Here is a 26,385-nt window from a genome sequence, read left to right on the forward strand (position 1 = left end):
CGCTACTGTCAATATTTGTCACCTTTTAAAAGGATTGACATGATGCCAGTTTTTCAGCACCAGCCTCTTATTACAGGTGTAAATTGGCATCCATAACTTACTGCAACTGTGAGCCCAAATATTACTAATTAATGCCTCACCAAGTGTTTTCTCCTACAAATCAGGTAACCAGACAGCTAGCTAGCAGTATATATTTGTCTGTCATGCGTTGTGGGGAGAAAACAGCAGCCACAATCAGAGGAGTCGAGTGCTACCCCACATTTTAATGGGCCTCTTTCACAGTGCTGGCAAAATATACAAATAGTTTCTTCTGCACATGCAAAATATGTAATTGCCAAAAATGTACATGCACATCTACTGAAAATTTGGCCCCAAGAATCTTATACAACAAAATGAGAAAAGGTGCACTTGTTGACAGTCAGTGGCCATTGTGATAAATGTGTGGCTTTACCCTATGACACTATGTCACTGTATAAACAACTTCATATACATTTAGTGGCATTGTGGGCTGAATTTAAGGAGCAATGATTTTCAGTTTTCTCTATACATTGTTCACAAATGTATTTTATCTGTGATATCACACATGGCTAGACACCTTTGCAGAATATATTTCTCCATAACTGAACTGCTGTGAGTTCCGTTCATTGTAATAGTGGGTCAGGTTGGTGAAGTTATGCATTAATAATCAATTCAATTAGGAGAAACAATACATTCTTTGTCAGCCATTTTTCCACCCTAACTATGAATGTAAAACCTTGGCAGTTTAGCATATAAAGTTCTTCATGTTTATAAAATAAGTTCTTTATGTTTGTGGTTCCTATACTCATTTCCAGCACTTATTTTGCATATAAATTCACATTCCTCTTCCAAATCTACATTTCCAGGCTAATGTGTATGCCAGCATTGTTTGATTTGTAGGATGAACAGTAAACAATCAGCTTTTTTACCATGTAAGAGTTAATTGTCCATAGAAAAACTTTAGGTGCAACCATTTCTGTTTTCTGCTGTTAGAAATATAAAAAAAAGAATAACAAACATAAGATTCTAGGACAAACAGTTAAAGTGAATTGGTGTTCTGCAGCTGCATAACTACCAAAATCCACAACAGACCAGTCTGATAGCGAGTTACACCCTTTCCCTCTCAGGGGGTTCTCAATTCGTGTCCTTGTTTTGCTGGTTTTTCCATGCAGTCACTGAGCAGAGTCTTGGATCTCAACTGTGCTGATATATGTTGTTTGTGACAAAGAAAAATCTGGAGAGTTTTAGAAAGAAATTCTAACCCCTTGAGTTTTAAAAAGTCCAGATCCTATCTTGGTTTCAATAAACAGTGCAATCTCAGTTCCTCAGATCAACCCCCAGTGATGGCTGATGTGCTGATCAGAACATATTTTAAACGCTGGAGAGTGTAAAGATATAGCCTGACTGGTCAGCAGGTACAAAAAAATCCAAGTAACTTATAATATTTTAGTGAAATAATACATCCATGTTAATTATTCTAATATTGGGCTTAATCCTGCTTGTGTGGGAATTTTGTGTGTGGAATGGCTTTTTAAAATCATTTAAGGTCCGGTATCTTCCCATTGACTTCTATGACAGCAAGGCTGGGCCTGAAATATCCGATTGTGTGGAGCTATGTGGCATGAAAGAAGTACTTTAGTTACTTTCCTACAAGTAATTTTGTGCATACGAGACTTGCTCCTGCTCCCATTGGAATCAGTTGGAGTTGTATATAAAGCTACATTTGGTTTAACTGCAAAGATTGATCACATGCACATATATCATAAAGCATCAAGAATTTTATTTGCTGTGATTCATTGCAGTGCATTTCATAACAAGGAACACCTATCTAAAACATGTGTTAATGTAAACTTTCCCTATAGATATTGATGAGTGTGAAGACAATCCTAACATCTGTGATGGAGGCCAGTGCACTAACATACCAGGAGAATACAGGTGTCTTTGTTACGATGGATTCATGGCATCTGAGGATATGAAGACTTGTATAGGTAAGTGAAAACACCTCTGATTCCTAATCTTTCTAACAAGCTATCTTCCTTAATTAAGTGATCAAAGATGATGGCAAAACTAGATTTATTTAAAATATGTAAGCAAATAAAAATAACAGAGTGTCGCAGCAAAAATAACGAGTGTCCAGGCAATCAGGTGTCTTTTGACATTACATATTGTGACAGACCCAGACCAGTGGGGTGCAGGAGTCTGGTAGAGGACAAATATACTGGTCACTGGATGAGTAGTTTTCTCTTCCCTGAGTGACCAGAGCAGGGGCTGCACTAGAGTAATCAGGAATCTGCTAGAACCAATTAAGACAGACAGGCTGATTAGATCACCTGCAGCCAATCAAGGCAGGCTAATCAGGGCACCTGGGTTTAAAAAGGAGCTCACTCCAGTCAGGCGGGGTGGGGAGCCAGAGGAGAGGAAGTGCGTGTGAGGAGCTGGGAGCAATCCACAGGGCCCTGGGCTGGAACCCAGAGTAGAGGGCAGGCCCGGGTTCCCCCCAAACCTCCCAACTCCTGATCAGACATAGGAGAAGTTGACCTAGACTGTGAGGAAGATCACTGAGGTGAGCAAATCTGCCAATAAGTGCAGGACCCACCAAGGTAGAGGAGGAACTTTGTCACAGCTGGTGTCAGGGGTGGGACTTGGTGTGCACAGCGCGGCAGAAGAAGGAGGGTGATTTAAAAAAAAAAAAGTAGAGGGTTTGTTGTTTTTTTTTCCCACCACAATGGATGACTTAGTACGAGCATTGATACAAGCTGCGGCGGCCCAGCAGGAGGCTACCTGTGTCTAGGCAGCTGCCCAACAGGAGGCAGTGCGGCTGCAGCAAGAGACAATCACCTGCTGATGGACCAGGCTTCTCAAGACCGGGCTATGTTGCAGGAACTGGTAAACCAGGTAAAAACCCTTACGGAGCTGAACTGCAGCCATGATGGGACGCAGATCATACGGGCCAGCCATTGGCTGCAGAAAATGACAGGGGAGGATGATGTAGAGGCATGCATACCTTCTGGCCTTTGAGAGGACAGCCCTACGGGAGGCCTCGCCTCGAGATCAGTGGTCTGGCATCCTTGCCCCATTCCTGTGTGGGGAGGCACAGAAGGCCTACTATGATCTGCCTGAAGGGGCTGCAGCAGACTCCCCCAGCTGAAAGCAGAGATCCTGGCCAGATCTGGGGTAACGACCGCAGTGTGGGCCCAATGGTGTCACGAGTGGAGGTACCAGGAAAACAAAACCCCGCGGTTCCAATTGTATGACCTCAGCAACCACTTTCGTGCAAGATGGATAATAGAGTCTGGAACAGATACTAGAGGTTCTGGTCATCAACCGATACATGAGGGGACTACCGGTAGACCTTCGTGCCTGGGTAAGCCAGAACGAACCCTCCACCTGTGATGAGCTTGTTGCACTGGTAGAGAGGCGAAGGACAGCGAGGGAGCTGACCCAACCAGTTAAGGAAAGGCACCCCAGGTTAAACTAGCAGCACCAAGTCCTAGAGCTCGGGTGACTGGACCCAGGTGGAAAAAGAGAGGGGCTGAAGGCCCACCAGAGGCCACAAAGAGTCGGAGCACAGACGGGGAAGAGGATCATGATGTTAGATTGCCCAAACCAAGAGACTGGGGAATGCCTAGGGCTCCATACAGATGTTATGCCTGCGGGGAGTGGAGACATATAGCTGCACAGTGTCCCAATGCTGAGGAGCCGATGCAGTGTAACCTGGGGAACTGGGCAGACCCATGCTCCCTAATCCACCTTGTGGGGGTCTCACTAACCCCACATTTGTACACCAGACCAGTGAAATTAAATGGGGTAGAGACCACGGCACTGGTTGATTCGGGGAGCGCTATTACGCTTGTCTCAGGGAAGCTCATCAAGTGTAGTCAGCTGCTTTGGGCTAAGTGTACAGGGATAACATACGTCCATGGGACAGTTGGTTATTACCCCACCATCCCGGTAAAACTCGAGATTCAGTGGAACACTACTGAGGTAGCAACAGGTGTCGTCTCTAAACTCTCATACCCGGTGCTCATCGGGAGGGATTTCCCAGGGTTTGGAAACTTACTCCCAGTAGGAGGATTGGAGGAAAAGGGGAACCCTGAAGTTAGTGAGGCTTCCACAGTGGACTGTCAACCTCCAGTCTTCTCTGAAATATCCCCAGATTTATTTTCCATTCCCAGACAGGGTAGAAAGTCAAAAAGAGAAAGGAGGGCAGCTAAGGCCTTGGGAACCCGAATACTGACTCTAAGCCAGAGGGTCGCTCTCGTAGGTAAGCGGACCTGAGCAGCTGAAAAGGAGGCCACCCAGGAGGGAGAAGCACCCGAGTCTAACCCCCACCCTAACGCTTCTGAACCAGTAGAGACAACAGAGACTGGGCCCCTAGATCTTGGGCAGATTAGCCCCGGGAGAGGAAATTTTGGACGGGATCAGACTGAAGACCCAAGGTACGACAACATTAGAAAGGAGGTGACTGAAATAGATGGGGCCCCCGTGGAAGGGAAAACCCAGGGACCAGGACCCTACTTCATAATGAAGAAGAATCTCTTATACTGGGTTGCACCAGTACAGAGGCAGATGGCGCAGCGGATCGTAAGTACTTCAAAAACACCAGAATGCTGTATTAAGTCTTGCTCATAGTCATCTTTTTGGGGGGCACTTGGGGGTAGAGAAGACCCTGGCACGAGTCCTACGACGGTTCTTCTGGCCCGGAGTACACGAAGAAGTGCGGAGGTACTGTGCGTCCTGCCCGGAGTGTCAGCTGCACAGTCGCCGTCCCCACCTGAGGGCACCTTTAGTACCCTTCCCATCATAGAAGTCCCCTTTGAGCAAATAGCCATGGACCTAGTGGGACCCCTGGAGAAGATGGCTCGGGGCCACCAATATATACTTGTTGTTTTGGACTATGCTACTCGCTACCCAGAAGCCTTCCCCCTCTGGAACACAGCCTCTAAAACGATAGCCAAAGAGCTGGTGGGAATCTTTGCCCGAGTGGGGTTACCAAAGGAAATATTAACAGACCAAGGAACCCCGTTTATGTCAAAGCTAATGAAGGACCTCTGTACGCTGCTCCATATACATACCCTGAGAACTTCAGTCTACCATCCGCAGACTGATGGATTGATAGAAAGGTTTAACCGAACCTTACAGCAAACTCTGCCAAGTGCACTGTAGGGTTTACAGAGGCCAAATATCTTGACTACATTGTGGGAAAAAGTCTGGTAAAACCCCAAGTGAACAAGTTGGAGGCCATCCAAAATTGACCCCGACCACGTCGCAAGAAACAAGTCTGGGCATTCCTAGGTGTAGTGGGGTATTACCGACTATTTATCCTCCACTTTGCCACAAGGGCAAGCCCCCTGACAGACCTAGTGAAAGCCCGTGGACCTGATCTGGTGAGATGGTCTGACGCAGCAGAGGAAGCATTCACAGACCTACGGACTGCCCTCTGCAGTAACCCCGTACTGATAGCTCCTGATTTCACCAAGGAATTTATCCTGCCGACAGATGCATCAGAAGTAAACTTGGGGGCCGTTCTATCACAGATGGTCAGGGAGGAGGAACACCCAATTCGCTACCTCAGTAGGAAACTCCTTCCGAGGGAACAAAAATATGCAGTGGTGGAGAGAGAGTGCCTTGCTGTAAAATGGGCCATGGAAGCATTGCGCTACTACTTGCTCGGGCGCAGATTTGTCTTCGTGACCTACCATGCCCCTCTTCAATAGATGCAGCGGAACAAGGAGAAGAACACAAGGGTGACCAGGTGGTTCTTATCCTTCCAACCTTTCCAGTTTCATGTGCAACACAGAGCAGGGAGCTTGTCACATGTGCACTGTCTGGCTTCCCAAGCTGCCCAACCTCTTGGTGTTGAGCAGGGGGGAGAGATATGTGACAGACCCAGACCAGTGGGGTACAGGAGTCTGGTAGAGGGCAAATATACTGGTCACTGGATGAGTAGTTTTCTCTTCCCTGAGTGACCAGAGCAGGGGCTGCATTAGAGTAATCAGGAACTTACTAGAACCAATTAAGACAGACATGCTGATTAGATCACCTGCAGTCAATCAAGGCAGGCTAATCAGGGCACCTGGGTTTAAAAAGGAGCTCACTCCAGTCAGGCGGGGTGGGGAGCCAGAGGAGAGGAAGTGCGTGTGAGGAGCTGGGAGCAAGAGGCGCAAGGAGCTGAGAGTGAGAGGGTGTGCTACTGGAGGACTAAGGAGTACAAGCATTATCAGACACCAGGAGGAAGGTCCTGTAGTGAGAATAAAGAAGGTGTTTGGAGGAGGCCATGGGGAAGTAGCCCAGGGAGTTGTAGCTGTCATGCAGCTGTTACAGGAGGCACTATAGACAGCTGCAATCCACAGGGCCCTGGGCTGGAACCCGGAATAGAGGGCAGGCCCGGGTTCCCCTGAAACCTCCCAACTCCTGATCAGACATAGGAGAAGTTGACCCAGACTGTGAGGAAGATCACTGAGGTGAGCAAATCTGCCAATAAGCGCAGGACCCATAAAGGTAGAGGAGGAACTTTATCACAATATCAAGACTACAGATATACTTGGATACTTGCATTTGGTGAAAAAAGGATTTTGGTTCCAGCACTGTGCCAGATGGACTGCTGCCTCAAAACTGGCAAATGCTAAAACTTAAAAAGCAAGCAGTGCTGCTGTATTTTGACTAGCTGTGGCCACATGGACAACCCCTCTATGCAGACTATTTTTGTCAACAGTAGGAATCATCTGCATGTGTTCAGAGCTCTTGGCTGAGTTAAGGAGCATGCGTGGTGAGATAAGGTGACCATGCCATCTCTCTTTGGGTCCCATTCCAGAGTGTGTCTATGCAGCTCAGATCGTAAAGGGTGCTGTAGGATGGCAGATTTAGGGGTGAGCCACAATCAGAATTCTGGCCAAAACTGACACCAAGACAAAACCATGTGAGAATTCAGCATGTGTTGGTAGAGCAAAATATTGCAGTCAAGATTTGCTGCATGGCTAGAAGAGGAGATTTTTACATTTGCCTTTTAAAATTGAAACATACTTACTGCCCTTTGGAAACATCGGTGCAGGAAAAAAGAAAATATATTGAGGACAGATAATAGGCCAACTTTATCCTTAGCATAACCCCATTAAATCTGGCCCTTTGTGATTATTAATTAAAGTTGGAATTAAAGATGAGAGGCTGAGAAATAAATACCAGGGCAATAACATAGCAATATTAAATCTGATTTGGAAATGTGCAGTATTTTACATTGGTTAAGAATATTTAGCCTAATTTATTTTTTTTCTCGGCACATGTAGACACTTTTTTGTACCAGTATTAATGTCTCCAAGACATTGGGTTAGTTACGATCTAAGAACTTTGTAAAATCTTAAAATTATGTTTTCTAGATGTCAATGAGTGTGACCTAAATCCAAACATCTGTCTAAGTGGAAGTTGTGAGAATACAAAAGGCTCATTTATCTGTCACTGTGATATGGGATATTCAGGCAAAAAAGGAACCACTGGTTGTACAGGTAAATTTTAAAGTTAAGTTATCATCTTCTGATTCTTCGTTTTCCTTTTCTAGCGTTTAAAACCTCTCTTGAATCTGTTTGATTTCTGTTCCCTGTGAAATGTTACACTGTACAGAGTCACTGAGTTGGTATTGTGTTTGTATAGCATAATATTGGGCCTGATCCTTCACCCGTTGAATTGAATGACAAATATCCCATTGGGAGCAAAGTTGTGCCTATTATTATATGGTTGCTGGTATGACCGAAAAGAACATATAATTCAGCGTAACTTGACAAGACCACATGAAGACCACCACATTGGATTTGGATTAGATAACTGTATATGCAAACAACAGGCATCTATTCCAAATATTATTTTGGCAAACACTGGTGGTTTTAAATCTATCCTAAAATATATTTACAGTTTTTGCAAAGTGGCAGCAGTACAGATACCTGACTAGCTGAATTATAAACATATTTTGGCAAAACCAAAATGTAAATTATTTCATAGCAGCAGCCAGCCAGCCAGCAGTGCTGAGGTTCAAATTTACACGCTCAGAGGGCGATAGCATTAAAAACTCAAGATGCTAGTATCTGAGCCAAGGTGTTGAGTCATTAGCTTTGCCCAAAATATGAGCACAAACATATGTTTAATTTAGTTTTGAATATGGATTTAGAGTAAACACAGTTCTGGTACCCTTTGAGACAAGTATATGTGCTGATAGGTCGGTTCTTATAGAAGTATATTATTAATGTTGTATAGTAGGTGTGAAAGAGATTATGCTGATTTTTTACAGCGTACATAGAACAATGGGGGAGCTGGTGTTCTGCTTGGTATATTGGACCTCGCCTGAAGTTGTGTATTATTAACAGCTGCCTTTTACAGACATGTGAACTGATCTAAATCCAAGAAGTCTTTGATTTTACCCTGTAGACCAACATTTCAACATTCTTTGTTTCTACTCTAAATTACACAAAAAGATACAGAGCTTTAGTTCTGCAGACTTGAAAAATCCTTGTGATGTTCAATCACGCCCACTGCAGCTATCACTCTCAGGGAAATGAAAGGTGATGACACAAATATTGGTTTGTGACATCTACAGGATTATACTAGTCGGTTAAAGCAGCCAGGAAATATTAAGTAATTGGTAGGAGATGGAAGGGCAAATAAAGGTCCTACAGGGAAAGGATCTGGGGTATTATTCAGAGGAAAAGTTTCTGGAAATTCTCGCCATATTGGTGACATCTGGTGTAAGGTAACTGGGAAAATAATCTCACTTGAAAACTCATCCATGACAGTGTTGGTTTAGTAATAGACCGAGTAAGGCTGAGAAATCTCTTCCTTCCAATCCCATCCTCTGATTTAAGCACTGATATCCAGATAGAAAGTACCAGCTATTTCTGCTACACCTCTACCTCGATATAACCCGACCTGATAACACACGAATTTGGATACAACACGGTAAAGCAGTGCTCCGGGGTGGGAGGGAGCTGCGCACTCTGTTGGATCAAACAAGTTCAATATAATACGGTTTCAGCTATAACGCAGTAAGATTTTTTGGCTCCCGAGGACAGGGTTATATTGAAGTAGAGATGTACTTCTGTTTTCAAAAGTAATTCATCAGTCTTTCCCTCTCTTTATCCTTCCCAAAGTAGCCATTCCCTCCCCCTCCCTTACTCACCCATCCTACCTCGTCACACTTCTACATTTCGAGATGGAGATATAAATTCCAGCATGAGCAAACACAGACAGACCCCTCCTCCCCCACCCCATGCTAGTTCTGATCCAGCTGGAATGCTAAAGCCACAGCAGCATGAGTGGAAGGATAGGCTAGTCACCCCAAGTATATACTTGTCCAAGACGCACTATTTTTAGTGTGCCAGCTTAATCAGAGCTAGTGTGAGTATGTCTCCTCAAGCTGGAATTTACATCTTCAGCTCAAAATATTGGGCTTAACTACTCTTTCAGCCATGGAGTCACTTAGCCAGTCACAGCCAGTGCAAGGAGGAGAGGGGGAGGCTTGATATTGTGAAGAGAATCCAGCTAAATGGAGAGGGAGACTGAAAGGTCTTGGTATCTCAAGAGCAGCTTCTTCCTGGGGGGAGGAGGGTGGCAGTAAGAGACGGTCAGAAAGCCTGAAGAGCAGCTGCTTTGGCTCTGCCGGTTACTGGGGAGGGGAAGTACAGTAAATCAGAGGGAAACACTTCTTGCAGTCCACCACAAGGGGTGCTGCTGTGCAACCGTCTAGTTAGCTCATCAGCTCGCCAGGCAGAGAAGGCTGGAGCCTGCACAGACCTGCAGTTTGTGTACAGGAGGGGACAGACTCGCCTTACGTGTAACTGGCTTTGAGTACAAATGCTTGGTCAGCTGGTGGCCCAGCTCAGGCAAGAGAGCATTACTGAATCAGGGTAATGGAACACATTTTAAGAACAAGAAAAGCTTATCGTGTTAGAACAGCATCACTTGAAGGTTGGCTCCATTCTCGCTGTACCCTCCCAGTAGCATTCCTTGTCCTATCACAGCTGGCTCACTGGGATCACTGCTGTATCAGCATCATGCTACTACAGAAAACACAGCTAGTGGGCAGCAAATGAAGACAAAAGGGACGTGAACACAAGGGCTGGCAGTGTGTGAAGATGAAGGGGGTGTGAAGGATGAGACAGAAATGAAAACTGTACAGTCCCCATTGCAGTCAAAATGTGCGCATTCCTGTGCATTAAAATAAAAAACTCAGTTTGTCTATAGACTGTTGAACTCTCCCATCATTCTTTGCACAAATCTAGTGTCACAGCCAGACTTCCTGTGCCCATGCAGATTAGCACTCTGGAAGCAGCATTTAGTGCTGGTATCATAGAAGGGATTCTGCACTTGTGCTGAATAGCACCATGGTCATAGCACAGAATTCTTTGCCTCGTATAGATAAGTCAAAATCATTCACTTCTTTAAAAGAACAAGCACTCCTGTGAAAAAAATTACAAAAATGTGTATGGAACTTCGAAGGGGAGGTTCTCTGTTTCCTGAGAACAACTAAATAATGTCCTCTGGGTTACATTACAGTTTCGTCTAAATATTTCACCTCCCTTGTCATTACTGATTGTTTCCATTTTAACAAATAAACATGTTGTTTCCCCAATCATTTAGCAGTATTCAGAATCCACCCACTGACTTACATTCCCATCCCACACAGATGTTAGGTTTTTTTCCCCTTCAGTTCTCAGTAAGAATGCAGACAGAGTTTAGGAAAACAGTTTGTTTTATGCAGAGATGTACATAGCCTATGAAGCCAATCTAGGGAGAGTGCTACAAATGTTTCGTTTTTAGGTACCTATAAAACAGACTTTCCCATAATCAAATTAGGCGAGCAGATTTTAATTTTTCATAAAGAGGGAATGGGATGTAGTTGCTAGAGAAGAGCACTGTGGGTCAGGTATAGAGGTGTGCATAGCCCCCTCCCCTCATTCCAGATTGTCCAGTTGTCTCCAAAATTTCCTGTGTGTGTGCGCATTATGTTGTGGGGAACATAAATTCTTTGTGTTCATGCACAGGTAAAATCCTGTATTGGCACAAACTCACATTTTTTTCATTATGGTTCATTACCCATGCCTAACTGTTGCCTGTGAATTCATAGTATCCCAATCTGGTTGTTTTAAAGCCATAGATTTACTGAATTTGACCTCCATATGCTGTACATATAGGGACAAATTGAGCTCTGATTTATGCCCCATGTATCCTATCCTGTTGCCACTGCATGCATGCAACTTCTGTTGATGTCAGTGAGAGTTGTGTGGGGACTAAATAATCTCCTGTTCTTGCAACAGGTTTTCTTGAGGTACACATTAGGGCAGAATTGGGCTCAGACTGTCACAGCACTGAAGATGAATGTTTATAAAAGTCAGGTAACAAATGCAGCAGAAGATAAACTGGCCTTCTCCACAGCAGGTTCAGAGAATTGAGAAAAGTTCAGAATGTGGGCACAATCCTGTAGTTATGACTCAGCCAGGACTCCCCGTGAAGACAGTGGGAGTATCAGCTGAGTAAGGAGTGTGCAGCATTGGGCACCATGGGTGTAATAGAGACATGGCCAGTGTCAGGCTCACTGGGGCCCAGGGCAGAAAGCCCAAGCCCTGCCATGAGGGGCTGAAGCCCAAGTCCAAAGGCTTCAACCCCGCGCAGTTGTGGGGCTTGGGCTTCAGCCCTGCGCAGTCGGGATGGGCTCAGGCTTCAGCTTCAGCCCTGTGTGGCGGGTGGGGGGTCGGCCCACTTGGACTTTCTGCGCTGAGCCCCAGTGAGCCTAAGGGTGCCCCTGCCAAAGCCCAAACCCTGCCACACAGGGTTGAAGCCGAAGCCTGAGCAACTTAGCTTTCCAGAGCAATTGCTGTGCTTACCACCCCCTAATGCCAGCCCTGATCAGAGAAATGAATTAGAGCAAAAAGCCCACTCCCGTCCAGCCTTGTGAAGAAGATAATATATATAAAGGAGCGGTCGGTACATGACTGTTCATTACTGTATACCTGAAAACAAACACATTGCAAAAGAGTATGGTAAAAGCGAGGACCCAGCCCTGCAGCTGTCACTTAAGAGCCATCCCATTGACTTGGAGTAGCCATAACATTGCAGCTTGTAAAATGTGCTGCGTTCTTAAGCCTGCTTCCCTCTCTTCCTTGCCTCTCCTCTAGCCTCCATCCATTAAAAACATGTTATGCCTCAGTCTGGTGGCATAGGAGCACTGTGTTGTCAGTGAAACACATACCTTTTCCATTATGAATTGAGGAGCTGGCAATATCACGTCCAATACTAAAGGACGATAATACATCAAGTCAGGGAAGTACAGAAAGCTGATGGTGTATGTCAAACACATGAATTGACCCATGTAAAACTGGGAGATGCTCACTGTTTTGTTGAATAAAAAGCAAGACAGTTCCCAAAGGAAGGTAATGGTTTCCTAGGGCACTCACTGATTGCCAGAATCAGGAAGTCATGGGGATAAGACTAGGAGAAATTAGTTTTTCCCCCTAGGTTTCTCTAGTTGCATCAGAAGATGAATTTCAGCTGAGCTCTACTTTTCTACGCAAATCTATTTTCTGCAAATTGCTTCTGCTGACCCACCTGCTGATATGGGATTTTCTCCATCAGGCAGGGACCCAGGAGGACATATGCCATGTGACTTCTATGTGATCTTCTCCATGGGATCTGGGCACAAACTCAAAATATAAATGGAACATCAGTCGGATAAAGTTGACAGATTTGCAGAAAGAGCCAATAAATAAAAATCAGAAAATACTTTTACAGAAGTTTGCAGACATGAAAATAATCCCAGCTAAACTAAGATGGTTCACAGGTTGACATTGGACTAAATTCACCCCTATAGACAGCATGCTCCAGGCCCTCTAGTCTACTTAAGCCCCACTGAAGCCTTTAATGTGAAGTGTAAATGTGTCTGGGGGTGTGTGTGTAAGTTTTCATGGTCTTTCAGTGCATTAGCTTCAGGGTGATACTGCAGTCCAAATGTAAAAAAACATCATTTATTCATAAAGTCTGGCCTCCTTCTGCCACCACCCTTGCTCCTGCCAGCACTGGTGGCATGGCTTCTCCCACTCCATTCCGGTGCAAGGAAATGCACAGGGTTCCCAAAGCATGAGCAAGGTGCTGATGACGTACCACTAAATAGGTCTCTGCCATCTCTGCTTTCTGCCCTGGATTTTCAAAACGTGCAGAAATACACATACGTAATTGGTGTGTGTAGTCATTTTGCACGCATCTTAGCTGGTTATTTGTTCATGCAGTTGCCACTTTTGTGAACATAAGTACAGTAATTGCACATGCCAGTTGTGTATACATATTGTTGCTCATGCACAATTAGAAACATTTGTGCCTCTGTGATTAATGGGAGACACCTTATTTATTACTTAAGGTGTGAGAAAAATAAGTATTAAGAGACGTCAAAAAGAAGTAAAATAACCAACAGTAAATGAAGACTGATGGTTTGTCCCCACTGAGCCTGGAATTGCTATGATGTCAGAGCTGCCTGTTATTTACCATGAACATAGTCATCTGCTATAGTCAGTCAGCTCCCTTGGTGTTAATAGGAGTAATGTGACTACAAAGATGAGAACACGTGTGCTGCAGTGTGGGTGCACAATGGGACCAGCTGAGGATGCAGTGTGAGCCTTAGATTGTAATTCCTTTGTTTTTGTTGGCTTCCTACAGCTTTATATTTAAAGGGAAACTTTCACACTGGAGGAAATTTAGTCAAAAAGAGAGTGTTTATACAGATCAGTGACTCAACCTTGCCCTCTTTATTTTAGTAAGAATCCCACTGAAGTCAATGGGAATTTTGTTGGAGTAAAGTGTGGTGTCAAATTCTGACTTGTCTGGCATTTTCCTATGTTCTCTTTGCCCTGATTCTGGTAGTCTGATTCCAGTTGAGTGGTGCCTTATTCCTTGAGTAGTCCTATGGAAATATATGGAACTATTTGAAGAGTAGGGCACTTCATAATTTGAGGAAAGGTGGCAGAATCTGGCCCTGTGCTGTTCTGGGAGAGAGCTATTTAAGTAAAAGCTTTGCCCTTCAGAGCTCACTTTCTCCTTTGTGTCATCCTGAGAAGTCTGAATTCAATACTTATGGTATCCTCAGGCCAAATTAAGCCCCAGTATAAGTGGGCACAACTCCCATTAATTTCATTTCCCCCTTTACATAGGGCTGCCGTTGCCTGTAGGGTTTTTTGCCATGCATAGATTGGACTATTAGAATACTAAACAGTAGGATATCACTAGACCCGAGTGGAGCGAATGTCCATTCATTCCTTGGCATTGCAAGACATGATGAGAAAATCAAGCTTCTAGCATCTAACTTTATAAAAGCAGAAGGATGGACCCTGCTCCCAGTGGGGTCAATGAGAGCTGAACTGTGTCTGTGATCAGATGATATAAGTCTGTTTACTATTTATGAAGTTGCCTTACAAAATTGAATCTGTATATAACATAACTGTAGCATAACGATTGCATACAAGTTTCCATTTCACATTTACTGGTGGTTTAAAAAATTCTTGGCAGAAAAATCTGGCATTATGTTGGTTTTATATGTTGTTTTGTTGTGCTCAAAAGGTTATAAAGAAGCATGTGATCACTTGTATATTTCAGAGCATCAAGTAATCAAAAACAGAGCACCCTTGTTATTACCAGTGGTTTAACAACTTTTTAAAAACACTCATGTCGAGATTAAAGATGTAGACTGCTTGGCCTGTTTTTTCTTGTCACTACATACCGTAGTTGACCTCTGGAACTTATTTCTAGCCTTTCTCTTCACTCTAAGCCAAAATTAGCTTTCTTGATCACCCTTAAGGTCTTTAACAGACACTGGTTTCCTGCCTAGGGTAATATTATCATCTTACAAGTTTCTGCACATGATTAAGGAAAATACGTTATATGGCTTTCTGTTCTTGGCCTTGTTTTTAAACGGTCTCATTTGCTTGATTTCTAGGTTTTCTAGTGTTAGTGTAGATTAATGAGCAATGGATTCAGGCTGCCAGATTCAAAACTGGATCTGGACCCCAGCAACCAACTTTTGGACCCACCCAAATATTGGGGATGTTCATCTCAGGGTTTTGCTCCAGACTCCTCTGAAAGACCACAGAAAAAACTGGACCCCACCTCTTCCATTGCTCTGCTTAGAGGAGAAAAAATAAAACACAGCAGGCTCAATACTGTCACCCAAACTGGGATTTAAATTGCAAAATGAAGGGGATTGGCCTACAGGTCATCAGTTCCCTCTTTCCAGAGTCACAGCACCTCTGAAAGGGGGCGGATCTAGGGAATGGGTTCTCTAGCTAGATTGTTTCCCGAAGAACCTATAACATCTAGAAGTATCAGAGGGGTGGCCGTGTTATCTGACGAAGTGGGTATTCACCCACGAAAGCTCATGATCCAAAACGTCTGTTAGTCTATAAGGTGCCACAGGATTCTTAAAATCTAGAAGGTTAATCCTTGCTTAATTTGAGGCTGCTCCTTGTAGCATTAAGTTACATACGTTGGGTGCCAGTTCCTCTGAAGGAGAGGTACTGTGCACTGAAATTGAAAACCAGAGCAGAGGAGCAATAGAGCCACCACACTAGACATACTTCTGGGACTGGGGGCAAAGGCAGGCTAAGGTATAGATAACATGTGAGGGAACAAACATTCTGTACAGAAATGTATTGTTCCTATTGATCTATTTGGATCCAGTAGTGCCCATGTGTCCTGTGCAAACATAAAGCAGGGTACAATCTTACAGTCTAAAAGGCAAACAGACAGGCAAAGAAAGGGTAGAAGAAAGGAATACAAGATGGTGTTCAGACATATCTTGATGATGCAATAGTTAGCTAATACTTTAAAAAAATTGAAATATTAAAACTCTCTCCAGTTGCTCCTCTCCCTAACTGATATTAGTTGGATAGTTTCTGGTAGGCATGATAATAGATGCATTGAGATCCTTGGGTTTGGAGCTGAGAATTCCCATGATTCCTAGTCCAGACCCTGGACCCTTTTTAATCTACCCCAAGAGGAGAATGGGTTGGGTTCTCGGTATGTTAAATCATGCAGAGGTTTTTTTGCCTGCGTTTTTTTCCTTTCCATCGACTGTTCTGCAGAATGGGGTGATTTGACATAAGTTATCACTAAAGGCAGTTGAAAGGTCTGGGAACAGCTGGTAGAAACTCTAAGAGGCTTGGTGTGAATTTTAGACAGTTTACATCTGTATGGAAGTAGAAGAAAACACACCTAGAGTCCTAGGATACAGTAAATGTTGTCAAAGCCATGGCTCATGTATGTGAGAGAATTCCTGCAGCGTTTGTTTTAGTTACCAGAAATAATTTCTGAAAACATTGTCTTTGAGTTTATACATTCTCCAAGTGCTTATATTAAGCACTAATTTTGTGTTGTGATAGGGAAAGAGCTGCATTAGGTTTGTTTTTCTCTATATACAATTGTACACTGCCCAAGAATCAAAATAAGGTGCAAACAACAAGTGCTGAAATGGAATGTGCTGGCAAGCCTGTGAAAGTTGAGGATTAGTATAGCTGGCCATATGTTGTCCTCAAGAATGGTGTCCTTTTCTTCCGTTTGTTTAGGTTTGCTGAGTTCCTAAGAAATAATACTCCCAAAGAGCTCAGTCCTGTGCTTTTCTCCCATCTGCCTTCACAATAGGACCAAACATAGTGGGCCAAATCCTCTCCCCCCCCACACACACACGCCAGCCAGCCAGCTGCTTTGCATCTCTCTAGCCGTGCAAACATCAGCTTCACTGGGTCGTGGGGGCTACCCTTGGCATGGAGGAATCTGCTAGTGGAGCAGAGCTGGCATATAGCACCAACCCCATTCATGCTGTCTGGAGTGTGCCCAGTGCTGCACCCCAGTGATCCCTTGCTAGAAGAATGGCCTTTTGGGGCCTGTGACCACTCAATGCAATTTAGAGCAGCCCTGAGCCCCCAGCAACCCCCAAGGTTTGGGTGGTAACAGTGTAAGCAGACTTTGTCTCCTTTTCCTCAGCTACCAAGTACAGCTCAAGATACAGGCTGGTAAAATGTTGGTGTCTCTGTAATGTAGGGTGCAAATCCTGGTCCTGGTACTGGCTCTCAGTTAAACGAGTTTTGCCAAAGGGCTTTTGGAGACTGTTTGGGGGAAATAGAACCCAAGGCTATGGAGCATCTGCTGCAGCTTCACTGCTCTAGCGATCTCCATGACTGCTGTTCCCCAATGCCTGGAGGCCTGTAAATCCCCCATGCTAGCACTCTTCCAGCATCACCCCAATGAAAAGAACAAATACGGCACTCCGTGCACTGCAGATGTACTGGGGCTTTAGAGTATATTACACCGCAGGGCTCCTAGGTGCTTTGTGCTTCAAAAGTGCTGCTTTAAAAACTGCCCCAAACCTCCCGAAAACAAAACACAAAATAGTAGGCCAATACATGTTTGAAATAAGCCAACTATTCGATAGCTTTTCTTTGCCATGAGTCTGTTTCTTTTATGCCTAAGAAAGAAACGTAGTCTTGCTGGATGTCAGAAAAGTTTGATGTGTGAGCTCTTTCACAAACACTCCCCTCCCTCGTGTTATTACAGATATCAATGAGTGTGAAATCGGAGCCCATAACTGTGACAGGCATGCCACCTGTACAAATACGGCAGGGAGTTTCAAATGTGAGTGCAGCACAGGTTGGATTGGAGATGGCATCAAATGCACAGGTGAGTCTCATAGATTGTCTGTCTGATTTAGCATTGTAAGCTATCAACAGAAGTGTTTAGACAGCTGTAGAAAGCAACATTGTATCTATAAACTTTAAAATTAATTGTCACATGTGTTAAAGATGTCAGTTTATCTTACACTGCAAAGGAAGAATTCACTGTCATGTGAGAGACATGTCAGCATGAACAGTTTCTCTTCCTTGGCTTGCAAGACTGGTGGAAATGAAGCAATGTGTGGAGATAGTTTGTGCGCTTGGGGGGATAGCCTAACTCCATTGAAGTCAGTGGGAGTTTTGCCATTGACTTCAGTGGAGCCAAGATTTTACCCTTTATCTTTAAGGGAGGGGTCTTAGTGGTTCCCAAGCAACACAGACATCCAAGCAAACTTTCATAGCTGAGTTGCAAATATGCTGGAAATTCTCTGTCAGAGAAGAATATCTGAGTGGGGAAGGGAAGTGCCTGTCATGAAAAAAATAAACAAGAAATCTCCCTTCGAAATGAGAGAACAGCTGGACTGTTCTAAACTGGTGAATGCACCAACACAGAATATCCAGTGATAAATGTCGGGTGTTTTATTAAAGTCTGTTAAAATATGTCAAGTAAAAAATCATAAATGTGTCTTGTTTTTGTGAAAGATTATTTAAAGTAGAGTTTCCCTGTGCTATGAACTGAGGAGTTTAAAGGTTGCGTTGATGATGGATTTGGTTTTACTAATGCAATTTTTGTTATATTAAAGATCTGGACGAATGCTCCAATGGAACACACATGTGCAGTCCACATGCCAATTGCAAGAACACAATGGGCTCTTACCGTTGCCTTTGCAAGGATGGCTACACTGGGGATGGCTTCACTTGTACAGGTGAGCTTTCTTTTGGAGTGATGCAACTCTCAGCATATAACCACCATGCATCTTAGTGACTAGTCCTAGGGAAAATTTACCCACTGCTTACGGGTAGACTAATTTAAATGTGCAATGTTGGGTCAATATTTACAATCTAAATCTAAAACCTGATGTGCAGAATTCCCACTGAATTGGACTTTGAAGTGTGTATCAATTACAGGATGAGGATTGGGCAGCAAAGTGTTTTCTTTGACACTTTCCAGCCTCATGTTAAGGTGTATTTTGATATGTCATGTTGAGATGTCTCCCATTTCACACAACATGACATTATCTGGCATGAAAAAGTTGACCAGTATAACTTGAGAGCATTTTTTTTTCCCCTTGTGAGAATGGAAGGTTTTCATGACTGTTGCTTGTAAAGAGATGTGGGTGGCAAACTTATTCAAACAGCGCATGGTGGTATAATTGGACCAGTTAACAAACCAGATTATTGGCCACCCACGTAACATTTGAGTAATAGGGCACATCTGTTAAAATTCCTTTGTATAGTTGCCTAAAATGTTTTAGTTTTTTTCCTTTTCAGAAGTGAGCATGTGCTCACTGCCCTCTTATTGCATGATCGGCATAGTACCCTCAGGATGTGGTGCTCATACATAGATGGGTCAAAGTAGCTACTTTTGAGTAATGTCTCCTGTAAATTGTCACCAGAGACATTCCCCACCCAGACTTAAGTCTTCTGCTTTGAAGAACACATTAGCACCTCACATCAGTCACTAAGAACTTTGCTATTGCTACTAATTTGATGTAGAAGTTGATACTATATGATACTACATTGATAGGCTGCAGTATAAACCCCTACAATATATAGAGATACAGAGAGTGGGCCAGATCCTCAGCTGTGGTAAATCAGCAGCACTCTGTTACCTGTGCCAGTTTACACCAGTTGAGAATTTGGCACCACACACTTGAAGTTAATTACATTTGAATTATTCTGTTAATGCTCGTTATACAGTTCATTCTTGAATCTGATTCAGCTTCTCAAATGGCCTTTGTAACCTCCATTTTTTTATTTTCTATATGTCCTTAATTTTGAGGCGGATATGAACTGTATCTTTAAGGGTTTTTTTTAATGAGTATTAATTAAGTTTCTGGATTTTGATAGAATTCGTCTTGAAATCCTTGTAATGCTTATTGCTCATGAATTTGAGAGCTGGATAGAATTCACTAGAGTAGACTAGTATTGTGTAGTGTTTCCGCACAGCTTTGGCAATGTGTGCACATCAATCCTGATATGCAATATCTTTGGTTTTCCAGTCCTGGATTTCTATAAGCTGAGACTGCCAGCCAAGCTGCATTGCAGTAAATGTTCTGTTTTTGTGATGTGTACAATGTCAGCTAAAGACTAAAAGCCAAACTCTCTAAGAGGCAATGTAGTCCAGTGGCTAGGGCACTGTTCCCAGCTCGTCCTCTGGTCCATTGGATGACCTTCTCTGTCTCCACTCCCTCTCTTTATCTGTCTTTGTCTTGTTAGTCTCTGTTCCAAAGAGTTTTCACTCTATCTCTTACCATTTATTAATACGTTGTACAGCACGTCATACAGTAGAGGCCTGATCCCAGTTGGGGCTTCTAGGCTCTATTGTTACACAGCAGTCACCAATCTCCCTCCACTTCTTGTTAATTTTAACCACTTCTAAAAATCTAGACTAATTGCTTCTTTTTTCCTTTTCATTAGAAATTGTATTTTCAGAGTGACAGAAATGCCCCAAGCCTTTTAGTATGACAAGTGCTGCACATAACCTGCCTACAGTTTCTTCTGAAAATGTTCTCAATTAATGTAACATTTAAGACTTTTGGATATATATGTGTCTGAGCTGAACTGAACACCAGTGAAAGAAAATATTTACAGTATATTGCAATTCCTTTTCCTTTAACAGATCTTGATGAATGCTCAGAAAACCTGAATCTCTGTGAGAATGGGCAATGTCTCAATGCCCCTGGAGGGTATCGCTGTGAATGTGATATGGGATTTGTACCAAGTCCAGATGGGAAAGCATGTGACGGTAATTCACTGTAACCTTTAAACAATACTCGACAAAATCTGCCTTAATAGTATTTTATATTTGAAAAATGTTACAATTGGTTGCAGTTGTGTTTACTATTGAAAACTGTATTCACTTCCAAAATATTTTAGGGTAAAGTTTTGTTACTTTTTTCAGTTCATGCATCTGGACACTGATTTTGGTTTCAGAGGTCATAGCTATGGAGAATAAAAACAGCTCTTTGAGGAATCTTTTAGTGCCACAAAGCTAGTTATTCACTGATCTGACGATCCAAAGGCTTTTCAGCCATTGCTTCCCCTTGGTCACCTTTTTTTCCTGTCTCCCTTTCTGCTCATGTCTCTTCAGCAGAGGTTGTCATAATCTTGTCTTTAACCTAGAGGGAGAGCAGTGTGTGGGAAGCAAGGGACTGAGCCAATGCCCACTGAAGTCAATGGAAAGACTTTCAATGACTTCAGTAGGCTTTAGATCAGTCCCTGGTCTGCTATGGTTTGGTGTTTGATAGCCAGCCCATTCTGAGCAGCTTCTGTGAAGTGCAGAAGCATATATACATCAGCCCTGCAGAAGGGCACAGTTTATTAAGCTAATAAAGAGACAGCTCTGAGCGAACAATAGGGAATTAAATCCTATGAACGTGTGATCAGATTCAAAAGTTCGTTGTCAGTCAACTCTCTGCGGCCCTTTTATATGCACTTTCAAGCGCTTGAGCTTTGCTAGTGCAAATACATGTGAAAAGCAAATGTTTGCTGCAATCATGTTTCAAATTGTACATTTGATTGTATCATTTGAAAGCCACAATTCATGTTCTAGTGATTTAGTAATTTAAGTCATCCATTCAAGGAACATAAGACACTATATGACAAATAACCTAGACAGCATAAATGTAAAAATTTAAATCTTGAATTTTCTCAGTTACTTGTTTACAAAGTACTCAAATAATAGAGAGGTTAAAAAACCACAAGTAATTTTGAGTGTTGAAAATGTTAGAATTTTGCAATCTGTTTGCTAATAGAACAAGAAGAGAAACGTAACAAATGAATAACTCCTTGCAAATTGTTTGCTCTGATCCATAAATAAATGCATAATTTCCCCAAGGCTGAGCTCTTTCAACTCAACCATCCTAAGTGCATTATAGATACTGGTATTTGATGAAGTTCATAGGTACACTATAAATAGGATCTGGTACTTTTTCCAGCAAAATTTGTTTCGTGTATTGTTTCTTACTAATAAAGGAAGAGGCATGAATTGTGAAAGTTGAAATTCTATGTAAACTAAAAACAAAATTAGGTTTCTTAGTATTTCATGTATGAAACCATTTACTTTGAAACTATATAATCTTCAAACTAACTTTAACAGCCTGCATGGTGCCTCTCTCCTGTTGCTACAACAATCTTTTCTTGAAGTCTCTGGTGTGTATACTAACTGCAGAAGTATTTTAAAGTCCTTTGTAAACATGTTCTCTTTGTTACTGGATCAAGTTAGTCATTCATTATGCAGTTCATAAAAGTATACTATAAACAGTGAGTCTGATACTGCAGTCCTCACTTAGGCAAAACACCATAGAAGTTACACCCAAGAAATAAGCACAGTACATCTAATAATCTGTCATACGCAGTAAAATTGAATAAAAGCGTGAATTTAATTTCTTTGCAAAAGCCTGTGCATCACTTAACCCTTCAGCCCCTTGTGCTGGCCATCTACATAGAGCTGAATTTCACTTCCAAAGCAATTAAGTAAGGGGTTCTAGATTGGACCCTGTTGGGTGCAAATGCAAATCCTATATATTAGTATTGCAGATCTAAAATATATTTTACAAAGCATGCAGGAGCAATCAGAATCTAGTTCCATGCTTAGTTTTCTGAATGTTTATTCAGACAAGATTTTAGTTCAAAGTTCATAACGAGATCACGGAACCTAATTTTTCCCTCCTTTTTGTTCTTACAGATATTGATGAGTGCTTCCTTCCTAACATCTGTGTCTTTGGGAGTTGTCATAACCTCCCTGGTCTATTCCGATGCGAGTGCGAGACAGGCTATGAACTGGACAGAACCGGTGGTAACTGCACAGGTGAAGACTGGGTTTAAACAAGATGATTTTTAACACAGTTAGCTGTCAGTGGACTTAGCTGCTACCTAGGGCATCCATCATGTCAGGGGGCAGCTAGGCCAAATTTGAGTGTTATGACCCAGTGTGTCAGGTCACAATGCCACTCACTCAAGCGCCAAATCCTCTGCTCTACGACTGAGAGGAGGCAGCAGCACACCAAAGTTTTGTCTAGAGTGGCAGACTCTTGAGCGGCTTTTGACCATAGCTGTTCATATCTTGACCAACTCCTTAAGCAAAGCTTTAGCTATATCATAACAATTAGACTGTAAATAAGAAAGTATGGAACTACACTAGATCCTTCACTGCAGAACAGCACAGTGGGCAAAACAGGGACAGTAGGAAGTTACACACAAATATTTTGCCTGATTTTGAGGGCTGTGTGGTCATCCCCAAATCTGTTCCCTACTGAGGTGTGAATCTCTTTGGTTCCACTGATCAAGGGAAGAGGGGATTGATGGCAAAGAGGTGTCGCGCTTTCCCTTCCACATCTCCAACAGGTCAGGATCTGCTGGGCCCTGTACTTTCTGCTCCCAGAGACACATGGGACAGTATGGCCCTCAAAATGATTTCTCTGCTTGATATTTTTGACCAATGTGATTAATGTTTTGGCCTCTCTTATGGTGCATTTCATTTTGTAGAATTATTTTTTTCTGGCAAAAATGAAGTATTTCTCAGTGAAATATTGAAATCATGTTGGACTAGTGCTCTGTTTGCACAGTTTCAGTGGTGGTTTTTTGTGTGTAGATTTCTGTAGAGGGAACATACACCCCACGACAAGCATTGGAACTGATTATTTCCTGAGACTGACATTCTGACACCTGGAATGTTGTGGGTTTTGGTGGAATATTGGGGAATTTGCTAACTGCCCCCTTGTTGTTTCAGATGTTAACGAATGTGCAGACCCCACCACCTGTATCAGTGGCAAGTGTATCAATACCCCTGGCAGTTACACCTGTGAGTGCCCTCCTGATTTTGAGCTGAACCCCACTCGTGTTGGCTGTGTTGGTAAGCTGTCATTTCCTGTATTCTTTAGAGATGAAGTGGCACAAAGGGGCAGTAACTCTAGCTTAAACAGCCAGCTGAGGATTCCCAGAGTATGATGGAAAGCTCTTGGAGCAGACTCTGCAGTTCCCACCCTACTGCTCCTGGCTCATAGGGTGTGGTGAAGGGTAGGGAATGTGGCCTGAGCAGTACTGCACTTTAGCCATTCCCTGCTGCCAGAATAGCCCGTTGGGGCTTGTTGCAGCTGTGCACAATTTAGAGGCTGCTTTAAATTGCACCAAGGCCAAACCAGCCTCTATCTGGCCTTAAGACTGAAGAAACACAAACGTTTGGCATAAAGCCAACATACACCCTTGGATCCTGCTTTAAGTGCAATTCGACCAGACTTAATTATCATCGTCAGAGGAGATACTCTTGTGAGAAGATTCTGGAGGATTAGGCCCCGACTTTCTCAGAACCTCCCTGTAGCTCTCTGGTCCTGAATTGTTTCCTTTGGTTGAAATGCATTTTAATTTCTAAGTATATGTGTTGAATAGATGGTTTCATTTGTAAATCTGATTAATTTCAAGGACAGAAAAGAGGAGCAGTTCCTGGGAGTGGAGGAACGTGCTAATACAAGCATGTGAGAGTAAGAATAGACATCTAAATGATGAAGGACCTGGGTCTGCCACTCTTGCTCAGAAGTTCCTTAGTCCGTGAGCAGTCCCACTGATTGCAGTGAGACTGTTCGCAGGGTGAGGTGCTGCCCAAAATAATCGTGACCGTAAATTACTTCCAACCACAGCTTTCTCGTGTGAAATGAAGGTAATTTGGAGCTCTCGCTCGCTCTCAACATTGAGACTGCCCAAATATTATTAATTCATTTATTTGTATTACCATAGCACCTAGAAGCCCTAATCATGGACCAGGACCCCGTTGTGCTAGGCACTGTACAAGCACAGAACAAATAGATGGTTCCTGCTCCAAAGATCTTACAACCGAAGCATGAGACAATAGATGGGGACAGACAGAAAGACAGAGAGGGGAAGCACAAAGAAACAAAACTTTCTTCCCCTCCATCAGATGTAATGTTTGTTTTGTGTGCATTTTGAATAGACACACGTTCTGGCAACTGCTACTTGGATATTAAACCACGAGGAGACAACGGAGATATAGTCTGCAGCAATGAGATTGGGGTTGGTGTTTCCAAGGCCTCTTGCTGTTGCTCCCTGGGGAGAGCTTGGGGGATTCCCTGTGAACATTGCCCACCTGTGAACTCAAGTAAGTCAGCTTTACTGGATTATACACCTGACCATATATGCACGCTTCTTTCTGTCTCTCTTTACTTTCTCTAGATAGTGGTAATGCTAGTAAAATAATGTACTGGGTACATACAAGTACTAAACTGCCTGAAAATTACACCAGTCGTGGTACAAAATCTGCTGGCTTTGAAATATTATCAATTGGCAGGTGCATTGTAATGGCTCTTGCATAGTTGTGCTATTGCGTGGACACCAGACTCTGTGTTCGTCAATGAGAAAAGCGATACCTGATTTTGCACAGTGGGGCCTTTTTTAGTATTAGGCTGTTTTATAATGTGCTGTAATGAGCTTTACAGGTTCAAAGATCATTGTGATTAAGATGTTTAAACTATTTTAGGTTAATACAATCTCTTTTGTTTTCAGCTGAATATAAAGTTCTCTGCCCTGGAGGGGAAGGATTCCGACCAAACCCTATTACAGTTATATTGGAGGGTAATGCCTATTTTTTCATGCTTTTACAAGTATTAAATTGCAACATTCTATAACTAACTTGATTTTTCATGGTATCATAAACAGATAGCTAAGGGTTAATGTCTCTTTCACCTGAAAAAAAAGTAACCAGAAGCACCTGACCAGAGGACCAATCAGGAAACCGGATTTTTTCAACTCTGGGTGGAGGAAAGTTTGTGTCTGAGTTCTTTGTCTGTCTGCCTGCCTCTCTCTCAGCTTTGAGAAGTGATTTCTGTTTCCTGCTTTTTAATCTTCTGTTTCCAAGTTGTGAGTACAGAGATCATAAAAACAATAAGGGCTATTGTTTTTCTTTTGTATTTACATGTTTATAGTTGCTGGAGTGCTTTGATTTGTATTCTTTTTGAATAAGGCTGTTTATTCATATTTCTGTTAAGCAATTGACCCTGTATTTGTCACCTTAATACAGAGAGACCATTTGTATGTACTTTTCTTTCTTTTTTATATAAAGCTTTCTTTTAAGACCTGTTGGAGTTTTTCTTTAGTGAGGAACTCCAGGGAAAGTGAGTCTGTACTCACCAAGGAATTGGTGGGAGGAAGAAGTCAGGGGGACATCTGTATGGGTTAGATGTACTAGCCTGACTTTGCATACCCTCTGGGTGAAGAGGGAAGTAATTCTGTTTTCCAGGACTGGGGAACGGGGAGGGTGGAGTCCCTCTGTTTAGACTCACGGAGTTTGCTTCTGTGTATCTCTCCAGGAATACCTGGAGGGGGGGGGGGAAGAAGGGAAAAGGTTTATTTCCCTTTGTTGTGAGACTCAAGGGATTTGGGTCTGGGGGTCCCCAGGGAAGGTTTTTGGGGGGACCAGAGTGCCCCAAAACACTTTAATTTTTTGAGTGGTGGCAGCAGTACCAGGTCCAAGCTGGTAACTAAGCTTGGAGGTTTTCATGCTAACCCC

General features: G+C 42.9%; 1 protein-coding gene across 3 annotated transcripts in view; it reads left to right on the forward strand.

Moving 5' to 3' along the window:
- The window catches only part of FBN1 (fibrillin 1), a 225,790-nt gene that overhangs the window by 146,802 nt on the left and 52,603 nt on the right, over positions 1-26,385 (forward strand). For all 3 annotated transcript variants that reach the window (XM_030578050.1, XM_030578049.1, XM_030578046.1), the window contains exons 31-39: positions 1,881-2,006; positions 7,392-7,517; positions 17,590-17,712; positions 18,449-18,571; positions 20,488-20,613; positions 22,555-22,677; positions 23,599-23,721; positions 24,814-24,978; positions 25,383-25,451. In XM_030578050.1, coding sequence (XP_030433910.1) covers positions 1,881-2,006; positions 7,392-7,517; positions 17,590-17,712; positions 18,449-18,571; positions 20,488-20,613; positions 22,555-22,677; positions 23,599-23,721; positions 24,814-24,978; positions 25,383-25,451 — 1,104 coding nt within the window. The remainder of the gene's footprint in view (positions 1-1,880; positions 2,007-7,391; positions 7,518-17,589; positions 17,713-18,448; positions 18,572-20,487; positions 20,614-22,554; positions 22,678-23,598; positions 23,722-24,813; positions 24,979-25,382; positions 25,452-26,385) is intronic.

This window comes from Gopherus evgoodei, chromosome 10 (genome assembly GCF_007399415.2).
Source record: "Gopherus evgoodei ecotype Sinaloan lineage chromosome 10, rGopEvg1_v1.p, whole genome shotgun sequence".
NCBI classification, from domain to species: domain Eukaryota; kingdom Metazoa; phylum Chordata; order Testudines; family Testudinidae; genus Gopherus; species Gopherus evgoodei.